Source organism: Neomonachus schauinslandi, chromosome 13 (genome assembly GCF_002201575.2).
Source record: "Neomonachus schauinslandi chromosome 13, ASM220157v2, whole genome shotgun sequence".
Lineage (NCBI taxonomy): Eukaryota > Metazoa > Chordata > Mammalia > Carnivora > Phocidae > Neomonachus > Neomonachus schauinslandi.
This window is the reverse complement of record NC_058415.1, coordinates 74,690,190-74,707,684: the sequence shown is the minus strand read 5'-3', so window position 1 is coordinate 74,707,684 and position 17,495 is coordinate 74,690,190. Positions and strand designations below refer to the sequence as shown.

The 17,495-nt window shown below is 46.3% G+C and overlaps 1 protein-coding gene across 1 annotated transcript; it reads left to right on the top strand.

Annotated features, from left to right (window-relative positions):
• The first annotated feature begins 1,015 nt into the window (after positions 1–1,015).
• Positions 1,016–17,049, top strand: TNFSF15 (TNF superfamily member 15). Its single transcript, XM_021691686.1, has 4 exons — positions 1,016–1,237; positions 11,946–11,988; positions 12,753–12,800; positions 16,448–17,049. Exons 1-4 carry the CDS (start codon positions 1,016–1,018, stop codon positions 16,900–16,902), a joined length of 768 nt encoding a protein of 255 aa, XP_021547361.1. The 3' UTR covers positions 16,903–17,049.
• The last annotated feature ends 446 nt before the right edge of the window (positions 17,050–17,495 follow it).

Here is a 17,495-nt window from a genome sequence, read left to right as displayed (position 1 = left end):
ACAGTTCCATGTCCTTATCTGTCAAGTGGGAATAATAATATTACTACGTCAAAAGATTATCTCAGGATTGAATAACTTCACTGGTACATTTAACTCCCTTAGAATAGTGACTGGCACTGAGGAAATGTTTAATAAATGTGGCCCCCATACACACCCAACTGTGGGCAAGGCCTATCACTTGTGCTCAATCAACTTGGAATTAATCAGAGACGAAAAGTCAATGTCCTCTCCTCATGGACAGTCACCTCTATGACCTCATGCTCTTTGCTTAGACAACTGGTCAACTCAGGCTAGGTATGCGTTCTCCTTTCACAGGTGGATGTGTAATAGAAGAACCCCAAATAGAGATTTAGAGGAACTAGACCATCTTCCTGGCTCCTCTGTCTTAATCCCTGGATGACCAAAAGCAAGTGCCTTCACTTTTCAGAACTTCGGTATTCCTAGCTGTGCAAGGAAAATGAGCTCCTATGAAGCTCAAAAAGACAGAGGGCCTGGCAACATTTTGCAAAGTGGTGATGCAAACATGATTTCTATTTCCCAGTCTGCAAGCCACACCACACACCTCCCCATCCTTCACTTTCACTTCCAGAAGCAGCACACTCCCCAGACTGGCTTGGCTGGCAGGCCTCCAGGGCAGGGACAGCTATATTTTAATTCACCCTGCCCACTGACTTGATGGATTCTTTTTCTCCTCCTCCAGGGACTTTCCTAACTTCCTTCTGTAAACGAAGGAAGGAGCACATGAGCACACTGTATATAAATACGCTTGGGAAAGCTTTCTTCTTCTTCTTCTTCTTCTTCTTCTTTTTTTTTTTTTTAAACCAAACTTGGTTTCTGTTGTAGGCGGTGCATTCCCTGCAGGGCGGGGCCCAGTGTGTTGGGGAGGGGGGAGGGGAGAGGTCCGGGGGAGGAGTAGGCAGTGATTAATGCACCCACTGTGAGAGCTTGTCTTCTATTTAATGGAGGGTCTCTCTGCCCAGGGGGAGTCAGAGCCAGCGCCAGGACCAGCAGGAGGATGGCGGAGAATCTGGGGCTGGGCTTCGGGGAAACAGCCAGTGTGGAAATGCTGCCTGAGGAAGGCAGCTGCACGCCCAAGGCCAGAGGCAGGCTGGCAGCCAGGAGCAGCATGCGCTGGGCTCTCACCTGCTGCCTGGTATCGCTACCCATCCTGGCAGGACTCACCACCTACCTGCTCGTGGGCCAGCTCCGGGCCCAAGGAGATGCCTGTGTGTTCCAGGTAAGCCCTGACCCGGGGATCCTTGGACCTGCTGCAGGCACCTGGCGGGCACTGCAGCTCTGGACAGACCCCCTTGACCCAACCCACTCCCTGCTTCCCCTGCAAAGGAAGCAGCATGTGAGGGCTGGAGAGGTCCGATTTGGTGTTTATCCTCAGTAATGCCAGGGGAATTGTCCCTCTTTCTGTTTATATGGGAACAATCTCCAATAACATATTTTTAGATAATTGTAATCATCATGTACTGATAATCTGGGAACATTCTTTTTCTTTAAAAAAAAAAAATAAGCCTCCTTAAATTGCATAACTAACACATGTCATTGAAGAAAGTTAGAAAACACAGATAAGGAAAACAAGATAATTATCATTACCCACAACCACATAGAGGTGACCACTATTGACATCTTGGGGAATATAATTCTGTATTTTTTAATAAGATGAGATTATTTTGAATCTCCAAATGTGTTATGATTTTATTTATTGTTAGTAAATTCAAAGCAGCATGATGATATTAGATGGTTGTATTATAGTCCTGTATATGCATGTGCTATAATTTATTTAATCAACCCCCTTTCTTGGGTTTAGAAATATTCTCTTTCAATGTTCAAGAAAGAACCTCTTGCCTGGTTGTCTATTTCTCAGATCTTGCTGGGGGCTCGGGGTGGAGGAGCTTAGTCAAAAATGAATATAAGGTATAGGGAGAACAATGGTTCCAAGTGGGGGGGTATAAGTGTCAAGGGGAAACTTATTCTGGAATAGGAATATCAAAAATCTTAAAGACTGAAGACAGAGTCATTCAAATAATACCATTTTATAAATACACACACACACACACACACACACACACACACACACACACACCCCTGCATGGTCTGTGATGACAGATTTCATTTGAGTCCAAAGTATTAAATTCCAGAGGAGAAAACAGGCTTTTCAATTGGTTTACCAGGAAACCTGTCTGCTAAACAATGCTGGCTGACTTCAAAGCAGAAACACAAGGAGCGAGCAAGCAAGCCATGGCTAATGTGTAACTCTCCCCACCCCCTCAGGGTCAGCAACCAGACCTCGATTCAGATGGTGGCGTCCACAGCCACATGCTATCTTTCAGAAAACATAGAAATATTCAGACAGCCCAGAAATGCCATTCATCTTAGAGAAGAAATTCAAGGCATAGCAAGTCAGGCTGTGACCTCCAGGCCACCATGGAGATGATTTCTACGAAGCCAAACCACAGTGTCTAGTCGGTGTTCTGGGAGTCTGTGCTTTAGCCAGAAAGACACCGTTGTTCTTGAATGAGGCATTGAGTGGCCTCCAATAACCTGAACTCTCCGGGGTTCTAGAGGGAAACAGTGCCTCTGCTTAAAATGTGGTCTTGAGATCCCCTATTTCTGCAGATGCCAAAAAAACGCCTGTCTTGATCTAGAAGACCATCAGGCTCTGGAAGCGCCTTGGGGTTAGCAACCATGGGAAGCCAGTCACCACCCCTTGGTGGTGGGAGGCCACAGTCCAGAGGGGCCAGTGACTTGCCCTGTCAGGAAGAGAGTTGGAGACACGAGCTGTCACTAGACAGGAAGCCCCACGAGGGAAGGCATGAGTGCCTGTCCTATCTTCGCTACTCAAGAAATGAAAAGGCTAATAGTGCATTCTGTGACACTTCAGGCAATCTCCCTGAAGAGCAGAAACACAGAGAAGCTTAGCGTGGTGGTTTGGCCAGACTGTAGAACTTCTCGGTCATCAGAAGAAGAGAAAGGGAAGTAGGGGTGAGGCGGGGCCACATGTAGCAATCGGAGTCCTGAAAAGAAACACCTGGTCCATTCAAACAGGAGCATTTAAAGAAGAATGTGTAAAGAGTCTGAAAAGGGTTCAAAGAAGAGTCTACTTGCTGAGATGTAGACAGATAAAAGGGAACCGAAGAGCTGGAAGCATCCTGGGATGCTTAGCAATGGTGGGAAGCCAGTCATCACCTCTTGGCCTGAGGGGGCAGATAGGAGGGAGCAATTTTCGGGGAACCCAAGGAGAAGGAAAATGTAGGAGAGGGCTAGCCTGCCTGACAAACATCAGGGAGGGAGCAGGAAGAAGGATGGAAGAGCTGGCCACGCTCTTCTCCCCACCTCTCATCCCACTGGTCAGACTGGAAGTCAGGCTTAAAAGCCAGGAAGCAAGTGTGCCCAGCCTCTCGGTACACAGTGCAGGGCCAAGAAGGGCAAAGAGAGGTTCCAGTGGGCTAATGGAGAATAACCAGCTCAGAAAAGATGGAAGATAGGATTCAAGAGGGAAAGCTAAATCACCAAGGAGAGCATGAGTGGACATAACTGAAATATCGTGGCTCGTAGACATCTGAGTTTAAATCCCAGGGCAGCCACCTCTGATTGGGTAAAAATAGGCATGTGGTTTCATTTCTTTGAATCTGTTTCCTTTTCTGCCAAAAGAGGATGCTAATGTTAACACCCTGGCAATGCTAAGAAGGCAAGTGCAGGAACAGGTTGTCTGATGGGAACGCAGGGAGGGTTACACACCTGGTTCCTGGGACGTGATCATCATGGTTACACCAGGCAACTACCAAAAAGCAACAGCGATTGGGGTAGGAATGTTCCAGGTTTTTATCAGCAGCAACAAAAACAGTTACCAGAACTTAAAATTATATATCTATTTTAAACTGAACTCTTCCTTCAGGGGTTGTGTAAGGAAATACTCGATGTGACAAAATCCTTACCCAGGTAAGCTTGCAGAGCAGAAATCAGATTTGAAAAGGTTTGGGATAACTACCTTTAGGGGAAGTGTCCGTAGATAGGGCATCAATTAAATACAGCCTGGTGCCTCCGTGCAGTGAAAGCCTGCAGCTGCCACCGTTTCTAAAAAATGACGCATCTCTATATGTAAGGATGGAGAATTTCTCTAAGATGTATCATTAAGTGGGGAGGGAAAGGTATATAACAGTATATAGAATCGGGGACATTCATTTTCTAAATATATATATATATATATTCACTTTTATGAATGTGTTTATAAATGCACAGACTATGTCAAGAAAAGGACAAGAGATTGGTTGCTCTGCCAGCATCTAGCTTGGGGACCTGGGTGACAGGTGGAAGAGAGAGACATTTTTAAACTTACCCTCTTTTGTACAAAATGTGTATGTTACATCTACAAAAAAGAGAGAGAGAGAGAGTAAAATGTTTTAGGATCATTAAACTCCTGGAGAATGTCCGGTAGATTCATGTGTTGGAAAAATCAGTTTGAAATCTGGCCCAGCCACTTCTTAGCCATGTTACGTAACCTCCCTGTGCCTCAGGTTCCTTATGTATGAAATGGAATACTTAGAAATAAAGTATTTAAAGTGTCTGGCAGGAGGTAGGAGATTAGTAAATGGTAGCAATTATCATTATCATGACTGAGGAACTTCCCTGCTCATGGACATTGCATCATACCTGTCACCCTCCCCACCTGCTCTGGAATCCGCCATCACCAGGTCAGAGAGCAGGTTTGGGTGCTGGAGGGCCTTTCTTGGTCTCTGATATTTGTGAGCTACTTCCGCGCCTCCTTCTCCATCCTGGTCTTGTACCGACAACCCACACTCCAATCCATTCTTTACCCAGCTGCACTAACCATGGCCTGGGCCTTCTTTGGGCCCTTGGTGGCTTTCCTTGCCCTCAGGCTGGGTGCATGGACCCCACGCTGGCTCACAGGTCCCCGGAGACCAGGTTTTGCCTTCCCCAGGCACTGCTCTGGCTCACTCGGGGTCTGTACTCCAGGCATGACACAATGCACCGTGCTGGCTCAGCCCCCAGCCTGGGGCAGAGCAGGCCCGTGGTACTGTGCAATACGTTGGCAGGGGTGCCACGAGACACTGCTTCCTTGGACTGCACCACCGCCCCATCTCCGTCCTTCCCTTCCCGTGCTGCGTCTGGAATCCCCACATGCTCGCCCCAGATTCTCCTTGCTTCCCTGCAATCTCACTTTCACCCCTTCCTGAAAAACCCTGCAAGGCTCCTAGCCCTTGATCCCTGCTCGCCTCTCCCCTGCACACCTGCTCCTGAGACCCCACCCCCACCCCGGTCTCCATCCAGGACCCCATAGGGGTGCCAGCTGAGGCTTCAGAGTTGTGCAGGCTTGAGGGAATGCCATGGCTCCCCCACCACCACAGTTGTGACCTTATAATAACTTATTAGACACCAGACACCATTCTAAGCTTCTTCACACCCAGGGTTTTGAGAAGAGTAAATGAGATCGTCGTGTCTATAAAGTCCTTAGCCTGGTGTCTAGCACATACGTCTGTGTGATGCGTTTGCTATTATTACTAAATACCTCATCTGGGTTAGTCCTTGAAATCACACAATGAAGAAAGTGCTACGATTATCTCTATTTCAGAGATGATGAGCTGAGGCTTAGAAAACCTAAGCCATGTGCCCAAAGTCGCACTGAGTGTGACACTGGGATTCAAAAGCTCCTCCTAAGCCGACCACGCTGGTCTGCCTGTGGTGTTAACCCAGCAAATCACTCACTTCTTGGGGTGGTCAGGAGCGTTTAATAAGGATTCCCTAAAAAGTGCCTGTCACGTAGTAAGTGCTCAATAACTTCGAGTCTCCTTCCTCCCCTTGGGGCACCTCGCTGTCCCTGGCACACTGTTAGCTGGGTGGAGAGAGAGAGAGAGGAAGGGATGCACAGGGTACCTGACCTCCTTAAGCCGTCCGCTCCCTGTCTGTCAAATGGGGAGGTAAAGACACTTCCCCCATAGCCCCGTGCTGAGAATTCTGCGAGAGGATGTCGGCAAGCTAATGCCATGAAGTAGATGTTCAACAGACATGATTTCCCTGTTTGCTCCATCTTGGGTGTAGCCTTTTCATCTCACTCAGACTGTTTCCTCTTTGGAAACGGGGACGGTTCTGACAATCCCTTGTCAGGGTTGTCTAGAGAAAACAAATAGATGGTTGAGATAAAAAGTGCTTTGGAAATTGTAAAACACGGAGCACTAGGTGGCTTTGCCCCTGCTCTAGCCTCTGAGAGTCCTGGCACACCAGGAAGAGAAGCCAACTCACTCAGAAGCTCAGGCTGGGGGTGGAGGGCAAGAAGACCAGAACTGGTGAAGTTGCGTGAAGGCAGGGTGAGCCCGCTGTGGGCATGAATCCCAAACATCTGCAGCAGCTCCGAGCTGGTGACTCCAGGATCCATTCATTCACCTGTTAAAATAAACACACACGGGGCGCCCAGGTGGCTCAGTCGGTTAAGCATCCAATTCTTGATTTCGGCTCAGGTCATGATCTTAGGGTCGTGAGATCAAGCCCCACCTCCGGTTCCACGCTGGACGTGGAGCCTGCTTAAGATTCTCTCTCTCTCTCTCCCTTTCCCTCTGCCCCTCCCCTACTCTCTCCCTCTCTAAAAAATATATATATATATAAATAAATAAGCACACACATTACTCCATGCCCAGCACTGGGAGCTCCTGGGTCCTCACCTGATGGACCACACGCTGTCCGGCTGTAAGAGGTCATCTCCCAGCCTGGTCTCCTTAATGAGGCCCAGCCACCGACTGCAGTAACAAGGGTGGGTTTTGAAATGCATGGAGGGTACATTCCATTCCCTCAAGCCCTTTGCACTGGAAGGGGCAGAAGTCCAGAAGCCAGCTGTAGACGGAGGAAGCCTCTTCTGCTGGGAGGAGGAGGCCATCCAGAGCTCCTAAATGATCCAAATCTGCCACTGGTCATAAAGAGACCCAAGGATGCCTTCTGTGTATCACCGAAGCGGTGAAAACAAAGGGAACTTATGCAGAACCAACACCATGCACCATAAATATTGACTGAACCCAAAGAAAGAAGGAAGGTGAATTGGATATCCACTGTATGTGTGTGGTCTTCCTTAGGCATCACGATGCTTCCAGGAGGAAAGAATGATTGCCTGCCTTCATTGATGAGGAGACAGAATCTCACTGAGGTTAGGTGACATACCAAAGTCAGATTGCTAGGAAACCCTAGGGCTGGGATTCCCACATTTGCTCGGCTGCCAACACCACATGCTCAGCTCTGCACCCCTCTGAATGTTGGGTGTGAAGCCCCGTCCAGTGTACCCAGGAGGGTAATGAATTGAAATGGCCTTGGAATAAAACATTTCCAGGTTGGATTTATCCTTGTGCAAGTACAAACAGAGAGAAGTGAAAGCCAAAAACAAGGAGGCGATGGTCTGTGTATTTCTCCTAGAAGTGCTGGGAGGATGTTATGGGTCATAAAACATTGATGGTTTTGCAATTGCGGCATTTATGACGGCAAAAAATGGATCTCTTTTCCTGTTTATGAATATACTAGACAGTGGGTATAGGACATGGGAGAAAGGCTAAATGGGTCATTAGCTAAAATACACTCAAGGGATTTTTTTCTGGGGAAATGCCAATAAGAGAATCTCAAAGATCATCTGGCTTCGGGTTCCGTGGTCCATGGTGTGTACTCAGCTAATGTTTATGGGGCTCCTGATACGTGCCGGGGTCTGCACTTGGTCTGAAGGTTCAGATCCCAGACCCTCCATTTACTCTTTGACCTTTGGCCTACAAAGCCTCTAAAAAGGTGATGCCCTCCTTTGAGAGTAACTGGACTGGTAGACAAGGAACACACATAAACCCCAGTACAGGACCTGGCACCCAGGGAGTACTCGGCTAGATAGCAGTCTCCCTCCCTCCATCCTTCTTTCTTCCCTGGTTGAAGTATTAGAGTAACTCCAAAAATGTGTCAGGGATTACCAATCAGCATACAAAAGAAAAAAAAGAAAAAAAAGTGAGAAGGGAAAAAGAAAGAAACGCAAACAAGAGTGAAAAATCCCCTGACCTATAGAAACTAAGGGGTAAAAAGCACCAGATTGCTTTGCTTGGGCTCATCAATGCTGGTAGCCACAGGCGCCCCACTATTCTACTAACACGAATCCCCACAGGCATCCACATTTGCCTTTTCTGTCTCTGATTCCTGGCCAAAGCCCACAATCTTCCACAAACATTTCTGGAGCCATGACTATGCTCCAAGCAAAGCCTGATGAAAAACTTGGAGGTGCCAGTAACTAAAAGATTATGGCCATTTAACTCTTAAATTAATTATTTAAAATTTAAACAAGAACTCAAAACTTGGTATGTATTGTAAAATCAAGAGGTCTTTTTTTTCTTCGTTTTTTGGATTGCCAAACTCAGGCAAAAGTCACTGAGGCTGAATCTGCCTCCATCTTCCAGCTCCCTTTTCTACCTGTCTTTCCGACACCTGGGCATCAGCATATTTTGCTGATTGGGTAATCCGGCAGAAGTGCCAGGCATGGTCTGAGGCACCAGAAATTTGGTGGTGAGCAAGACAGACCAGGTCATTGCCCACAGGCAGCTTGGATTGTACTTGAGAGCGAAAAGCTCTTGCAAACAGTCACCTTGAGAACAGGCATCGAGCCAGCTCAAATGCATAAGCTCCTCCAAATAAGCTACTATTTCTTCATCTCAAATCTCCTCTTCATTCATTCCTGCTTCCCGTCACAAAAATCTTCCTCCCATGAAGAGGCATTATTAAGGGAAGCAGCAATGGAAGGCTTTAGATGTTGTTCTTGGTAAGAGAGTCCCAGCTGATGTTCTTGGGGACTCTTGGACTGTTGAGGTCTTCAACACCTGCTAACTGGCACTATGACAGACTCCAGATGTATAGCAGATTCTAGGCCACTAAGATCCATACACGTCCAACCACACGTGAAAATAACTGTATGCCCAAGTTATAGAAATCCAGCAGAGCAAAGAGGGAAATGTGTTCACATCGCAGATACATGCTAATGACAGCAAGACTCTGAGCCAAAGGGAACGCTCTAGTCTTTTAGCTGAGTGTCTGCTTAGACAAAAATAAGCAGATGTTCAAGAAGATTTCTCAGCAGAGTACTCAATGAAGCAGAAGACCAGCCAGGACTGTACCATTTCATACACAAGAGGATGCAACCATGCTCTCCCAATTCTTCCCCTTCAGTTTTCTGCCTGCCACAGACCAATTCTTTATCAGCTCTGTTAACAGCAAATAAGGAACAGCATAGGAAACAGGCTACAGAATAAGCTCATTTCTAGGCTGCTTCTCCACCCCACCCCACTCCTAAAGCCCATCAAAGTTATCGATGCTGGACAAGTAGTTGCATCAATTGGGTTTAGGTTTTCCAAAGCAACTGTACTCACGACCCTATGCTGAATGTATATATGGGTTCATTTGGCAGCAGAAATCCTTGTAGTTTCCCAGCTGCTCCCATGCCTTGTTGGGCCTCTGTACTCTTGCACAAGCTCTTAGCCTTGTCTGGAATGGTCATTACCTTTTATCACCTGGCTAATACCTGTGGGACCTGTAAGACTCAACTTCAGAGGTAATTTCCCCTGATTCCCCCACTTCTGGGCTGGGTTTCTGTTTTCTGAGCTCTGTGTTTCCCCTACTGTTGTAGCGCACGGAGCTGCTGGTACTCATCCATCCACCTCACCAAAGGGGGAGCTTACCCGGAAGTGAGAAGGTGCAATGGCTTAGGGCCAGGAATTCTAGAGTGGATTGACCTGGGTTAAAATCCTACTTCACTTTCCAGCTGTGGGACATTGGGCAAGTTACTTAACCTGACTGAGCCCCCTTTTCTTTTTTTTTTTTTTAAAGATTTTTATTTTATTTATTTGAGAGAGAGAGAATGAGAGACAGAGAGCATGAGAGGGAGGAGGGTCAGAGGGAGAAGCAGACCCCCCGCAGAGCAGGGAGCCCGATGCGGGACTCGATCCCGGGACTCCAGGATCATGACCTGAGCCGAAGGCAGTCGCTTAACCAACTGAGCCACCCAGGCGCCCCCCCCCCACCTTTTCAATATAAGGGTATAATGGCATCTACCTGAAGAGTCGTCACAACACTGAAGGAGATGACGTGTGCAAAGGGCGTAGCATAGCACAGCGCCACTCCTCATTCAACAGAAAGTAGCTACATTTACTGCATCTTTCAGGTCCTTTGAATCATTCACTGTGGTTGCCTCTCATGGCTGGAGCACAGAGTACTCGGAGAGGAATAAATAGTGGGTAATAAGAATGGGGTGGTCAACTGGGACCTTGAATGCCAAGATAAGTATTTGGGCCTGTGTCTGGAAGGCCATGGAGAGCCATTGAAGGTTTATGGACAGAATTGTGTCTCCATACAGTGATGCTTTAGAAAAAGCACTCTGAGAGCAGGTGAGGAGATGATTTCAAGGAAAGGAGAACCAGATGCAAAAGGATCAGTTAAGAGGCTGATGGGAGAATCCAGAAGAACAGCGTGCTGAGGCCTGGGTGGGGGGCGGGGAGGCACGAATGAGAAAAATTGCAAAATGGAAATGGCAGCTTGGGTTTGTGGGAGGAGAAAGCAGCAAGTTTCAAGCCTGGCAACTGAAGGCAAGCAGTTGTCTTGCTATTCACAGAATTAGGAAGTAGACAATGGAGAGACAATGGGTTTGTCGTTCAAAGACAAGATCTCTGCCCTCAAGAAGCCTTCCAGTGGAGGTTAGGTAGCATGGCTTGGGAATAAAAAGAGCCTGGCCGTCTGGGCTTTAACGAGGTCACTGCCATCACAGACCTGCTCACAGTCCTGGTGAGCAATGACACAGCTACACCCACGTGACCACACCAACACGTGCAGAGACATCCATGCACACAGCTCCACACTAGAGTCACATGTAGACACACAAAACACATCGGCTCCTACCTCCCCCACTGCTAGAGCTGTCTTCTGTCACACCCACATAGACACACAATTCCTCATTCACAAGTACGATCTCACACACACACGGATTCTAAGATACAGAACTGGTGACATGAGGATCACTGTCCGTGGGGACTATGTAGTTATAAGAACCCAATCAGAAGACTCTGAATTGAGTCAATATCATATCAGAGAAGGTTTTCCTGGAAACCGTAAAATGTAAGGTGGTGATTTTATCCCTTTAAGCCAAGGACTTAGCTTTGCTCCTGAGCTTTGTGTTCAGACACGGTGATTCCTTCATTTCCTGCACGTTCTTTGCCCTGACTCACACATCTGATTTGATCCTTATCTCAAATGTGGGAGTTATCTGAGGTTAGGGATGTTATTGTTCCCATTTTTCAAATGAGGGCACCAGAGCTCAGAGAGGAAAGGTGTCTGCTCGAGATCATATTGTTAATAAATGGTGACAGCAGGATTCAAATTCAGGTCTGTCTGCCTCCAAAGCAGTTACCCTTCCCCCGCCCCGCCTGCCCCGTGTGGTATCTGAAATGGCTCGCAAGCTAGGATTGCAAGGATGGACATGTCTCCATGTCATTCATGGAGACAAGGGGCTGGTGGGAAGGAGAACAGAGCCCTTATTTCTTTTTCTGTATCACTTTTTTAAATAGTTCCAATTCTCAAATCATGGTGGACAAAAGAAAATAAAGCAAGTGCCATCATTTGTTCAAATAATAGATGTCAGAGTGTCCTAGAACAGAACAGGGAAGGCTCTCAGGACAGAACTTCGAAGTTGAGCTTCCAAGACGAGTGTAGGAGAGAGAAGGTCATCGGGGTGCTGGAGGAGGAAAGGGGAGCGCTTGGGCGCAAGATTCCCCTCCATCGAGTAGTCTCATTGCCATGTCCCTCATCTCAGAACGCCCAGTTTGGGTAGCAGCGGCATCTTAATCATGCCCTTGCTATGGGCAGCTGTGGGGTTGGGTGACAAAAGGACCACAGGTGGGCTGAATCATATCTTTCTTTTCCAATAGACTTCAAAAGGGCAAGAGTTTGGACCTTCACATCAGCGAGCTTGTAAGTGTGTTCATATTTGTTGCCTTCTCTTGTGGGGAACAGAGCATTCAGTAGTTTGGGTATGAGGGAGGTTCAGAGGGATGAAAACCCAGAGGAGGAGTGAGGTTGCTCCCAAGTCACTAAAAAGACAAAATGGTGCTGTGTCCAAGTGTATGGCTTATGGAGGTGATGGCCTTTGGCAAATAATGTCACTTGCCTCTGTCTCAGTTTACTCACCTGTAAATTGGCTAAAATGGTACCTACCTTCTCAGATTAGTGCAGATTAAATCAGTTAATTCCTATAAAAGTATTAGAAGAATGCCTAATCCTACCCCTCCCTACCCTATTTGTTAGGCCATCCAGATGCTTCAGTGGATATGGCTAAAGGGACCTTGAATAAGGCCAAAGGTCAGTTTGCTCACCCTGAAGCAGTAGCGAGGGGGGGGGGGAGGGCAATGTGAGTTCATTGAGCATAGGCCATGTGCCAGGAATCATGCTGAGCACTCTACATTCATGATAGCAAGGGATGACCTTCGAGATGAGAAAACAGAGTCTTGGGCAGGTTGGAAACTTGCCCAAAGTTATGGGCCAAGATTTATTTGTGTTCAAGACTCTTTCTCCTGAGGCTTCTCTGTCCCTGGAGAAATGACAACAATCCCCAGTGGACCCAGCTGAAGGAGAGGAATGATTCTCTCCAGTTGCAGGCACCAGGCAACTCCAAAAATACTGTCTTCACTCCAGCCACCCTCTGACTCACACAAAGCATCTCTCTCCTTTCCTTACAGATGCAATTTCCGGAGTTGCTGGAGATAAGCCAAGGGCACACCTGACAGGTATTTCTCCCTGGTGTGATTTCCAGGAGATCATGTATGGGCCATGGGCCCAAGATTTCTTTCAGAGGGTTTGTCAAAACTTATTCTAATAGCTTCAAACCAGAAACGACACACCTTGGTAACAGACTTCTCCTCTCAATTGAGGGTTTTCAGATGTCTTCCCCCCTTAAGGGTTCCAAAGGCCCATGGCTCTTGGGCATTTTCTTTCAGATTCTATCAGTCCTCTTCCTTCCTCTCCTGTCTCTCTCTTTCATACACACCGTCAGGCATTCAGAAACGGCTTCACTCACTCAGAGATTCACATAATTCTGAATCTGGTCAAAGATAAAAGATCCCCTGGGCTGTTAAAAGTATCAAGTCCATCTGTACCCCACTCAAGATGAAGTGATTGGACATTTGCATTCAGGTAGACATTTGCAAAGAATTTTTGTTGACGTGAAGAGATTCAGAGCGGCCTCATAATATCACCAGCTGGCCAGTTTCCCAAGACCACTGTTGAAATTTCTGACATCTGATGCCTGGAGTTGCATATATATCTAAGACTCCAGAGAAAAGAGCAAGATTGTGCACAAATATGTGTTAAAAATCCTTTGAAAACCTAAGGAGTTAAAAGCAAGCATACTCTCCTGACCTATAAGAAAATTTGCAGGCCACAGGGGGATATCCCCAGGGCCCAAACATGTGACTTGCATGTGACCAAGAGGAAAGTGTTTGTGGTGAGTCCTGAGTGAGGACTACGACCAGACAGACACCAAGTCACTAGTCACTTACCACTTGCCTTTAAGAATGGGAGAGAGTGAGCGCCTGGGTGGCTCAGTCGTTAAGCGTCTGCCTTCAGCTCAGGTCATGATCCCAGAGTCCTGGGATCGAGTCCCACATCGGGCTCCCTGCTCGGCGGGAAGCCTGCTTCTCCCTCTCCCATTCCCCCGCTTGTGTTCCTGCTCTCGCTGTCTCTCTCTCTGTCAAATAAATAAATAAAATCTTTTAAAAAATAAATAAATAAATAAAATATTAAGAATGGGAGAGAGTGAACAAGCTGGGCAGGAAAAATCCTAACAACAGAGTGTGGGGATATCACCCTTCTTCCCACTGAATGGGGGGCCTGGGGGTGGGAATCTAGGTTCCACTGAGCTCCTCACGTGTACCAGCACTGTGGTAGGCATTTTGCAACCATGATCTCATTTAATCTGCATATCAGCCCAACAAGGGGGGAAACTGAGGCTCTGACAAGTCAAGTCACTTGTCCCAAATCATATACATGACTCGGAAAAGCTGAGATTTGAGTCTGACTCTTAGACCTGCACTGTTCCCATTACAACCTACTCCGTACCCTAACTCCCACTTGTTGCCGTGTTGACATAGCAAATTGTATATACCAGTTCAACAAAACTCACTTTGTCTAGAGACTAAATGACTTTTTTGTTTTTGCATCATCCCAGAGGATTTTTTTATACTGCATCATCCACAAAGAAGGAGTGGAGATGATCAGGAGTGATTGATAAAAATGCCTTTCACAGATTTTGCAAAGAAGCAACAAACTCTCCAGGGCGCACTGAGTGCGGGGGACTGGAGAGACCACATGCATTCTAAACGTGTGTCATGGTGCAAAATAATCCAGGGTCCAGTCAGCATCGGCAAAGATGCTCAAGAAAAATCCAGGAACCAGGTTTCTAGGCAGCCACTGGGTGTGAAAGTTGCTAAATATTTCCTTAAAGATAACCTATCCCCAAACGGTGGCTGATAGCACATATCAGGGATCACTATGGATTTCCAAAGCAGTCGTAAGAAATTAAAATATGCTTTTATTTTCCTAAAACATACTAGTTTTACTGCAGATTATCTTATTTGAAATCAATGGTTTGGTTCTATTCATTTTTTCTGCGATACACCTACTTCATAAAAGCACTCATTTATATGTCCGAGTATATAATGTATATTTGTAAATAATGCAAACATAAGAACCTATAAAAATATATACAGTGAAATAGGCTTATTTTTTAATCTGTCAAGATGAGAGATGCTGGTTTATTTGGGGAAAGTGATTATGTATTGAGTACTTGCCATAGCCAGGCTCATGATAAAAATGTCCATGTCTCCTCTATTCACTTGATCTTCCAAATGAGACTGGGAAGGGGCTTTATCTCTAGCTTAGGGACAGGAAATCAAGACTCAGAGAGAAGGGACCTACATCACTGATTAAAAACGTTACATGGCCATAGAGCTGAAGTGACCCAGAGCCCTGGTCCCTTATACTCCACAAGCCAATTACATCAGCTTGTATTTTGGTGTCAGAGAAGCATTTCCAGAATGTTCTGGATCTCTGGTTCCAATATCTGTCCTGCATGTTGATTTTTCTTTTAATCACTGTCTGAATTTCAGTAACTTTGGGCCGTAGCATTGCAGGGGAGCTGCAGGGGAGCTCCAGGGATCATCCAACTCCCTAAAATGTCTACTCCTTGTAGCAGGGTATGTCTGAAACAAAAGGCTAATGAAAGTGAATGCAGGTTAGAGGGTATTCCTAATAGTTGGGGATTTTATACACACCATCCCTTTTAATCCTTTCCATGGGTATTTTTATACGCTTTAAAAAACAAAAAAAAAAAGGAAAGATACGTCAAATGAAAAGCAAATCCTGACTTAGTAAAGAGAGAGCTTGTGCAAAAGGATTATTGCACAGTGGGAGAAAGGAGAAAGAAAATCAGCAGCAATAGGGAGAATGCTCTGGCCAGAAGGTCTGCAAGTGTCTCAAGAGTTAAGCTAAAAGGGGTTTCCTTTTGCAGAAAGGAGTAAACAAAGTTAGAAAGAACCAGGTGGGAAGAAGTGGGATAAAGGTGTTAGCGTCAGAGAATGTTTTACCCGAAGGCCAGCCTGTTCTCAAGAGAGACTGTCTGCTGGTCCAGGCTGAGGGTAGACCAAAGCCTGGAGGCAGAAGAGAAGCTTAACCAAAATTGGGTTAACAAGCATTATGTTGGGGCGCCCGGGTGGCTCAGTCGGTTAAGCAGCTGCCCTTAGGCTCAGGTCCTGAGATCAAGCCCCGCATTGGGTTCCTTGCTCAGAAGGGAGTCTGCTTCTCCCTTTTCCTCTGCCGCTCCCCCTGCTTCTGCTCTCACTCGTGCTCTCTCTCTCAAATAAATAAATAAAATCTTTAAAAAAGAAAAAACAAGCATCATGTTCCCATGGATCAGTGGGGACAGTACAGCTCAGCTGATCATTTATGTGGTAGAGAATGGCGATCTGGAGGATCTGGTGTCTGGTCTTGCCATAGGTACCCAAGGGTGGAGGGCACCCACCAGTTCCATCTAAGTCATTTGGAGAAGAGGTTCATCGTAATGGGCTGTTTTCCGAAACACAAAGAGTGAGATTTCTTAACGTCCACTGTTTTCCAAGATCACAGAGCTCAGGTAAAATTCTAAATGATCAGGAAAGAAAACTCGGGCTCAGAGAGGCGAAGTCTTTTGCCCCTAAGATGCTACTCTCTGAACAAAAGTGTGTGTCTGCGTAGATCTCCTCCACTCATTCCTCCTCAAGGAGCTTGTTAGCTGTTGGTTTTATTCAATCACTTTACTCTGAAAATAATATGAGACTCTTTTTGGCAAAGTCCACAGGTTCTGACACGAGGAAATTAAACCTCTCTCTTGTCTTTGCAGTTGTCAGACAAAGTCCCACACAGTCTTTGAAAAATCAGTTTCCGGCTCTGCACTGGGAACATGAACTTGGCTTGGCCTTTACCAAGAACCGGATGAACTACACAAATAAATTCCTGGTGATCCCAGAGTCGGGAGACTACTTTGTTTACTCCCAGGTCACGTTCCGAGGAACCACATCTGAGTGTGGTGAAATCCACCAAGGGAGCCTACTAAACAAGCCAGACTCCATCATCGTGGTCATCACTAAGGTAACAGACAGCTACCCCGAGCCGACCCAGCTCCTAATGGGGACCAAGTCTGTGTGCGAAGTAGGCAGCAACTGGTTCCAGCCCATCTACCTAGGGGCCATGTTCTCCTTGCAGGAAGGGGACAAGCTGATGGTGAACGTCAGTGACATCTCTTTGGTGGATTACACAAAAGAAGATAAAACTTTCTTTGGAGCCTTCTTGCTGTAGGGGCAAGGTGGGCATCCTCGTGTGAAGGTCCTCTGCCTCCTAGTTCCTAATTTTCTTCACTCATACGTAATTATAACAAGGTTTTTGTTTTTGTTTTTGTTTTTGTTTTTGGACCATTCCACAGAAACGGTGGCTTAGCTATGAAATTGGAGGCCCGAAATGTCATACTTTATATGCCTTACTGATGAGAATCTTAACCGGAAAAAGGCAGAACAGAGCAGACACATGACCGTGGTTGCTTGGAAAAGGGGTGGATTTCTAAACACTGACACACTGATCACCAAATGAATGGAGGTCTACTCGGAACATTTCCACCCCTTCGTACCACACATCAGTCACCAGTGGGCCCAATTATTGTGGGATTTGATCAAGAAACATTTGCTTCAGTTCAGGGGCCCTTGAACAAAATCCAAAGCCCTAGAAAACAGTGTAAACCCTAGAGCAAAATCCTTCATCAGTGTCTCTAAACATATACTTTAATGCCTTGTCTTAAAAAAAAAAAATGAAAAGAGGGCTGGTATTTCTCATGAACACTAGAAAGGAGAAAAAGAAAGAAAGAAAGAAAGAAAGAAAGAAAGAAAGAAAGAAAGAAA

Excerpts from the sequence above, each read along its gene's own strand:
- TNFSF15 (XM_021691686.1), top strand. The coding sequence starts at position 1,016 with ATGGCGGAGAATCTGGGGCTGGGCTTCGGGGAAACAGCCAGTGTGGAA. Across the intron at positions 1,238-11,945 it reads GAGATGCCTGTGTGTTCCAG|ACTTCAAAAGGGCAAGAGTT; the intron begins GTAAGCCCTGAC and ends CTTTTCCAATAG. Across the intron at positions 12,801-16,447 it reads GCCAAGGGCACACCTGACAG|TTGTCAGACAAAGTCCCACA; the intron begins GTATTTCTCCCT and ends TTGTCTTTGCAG.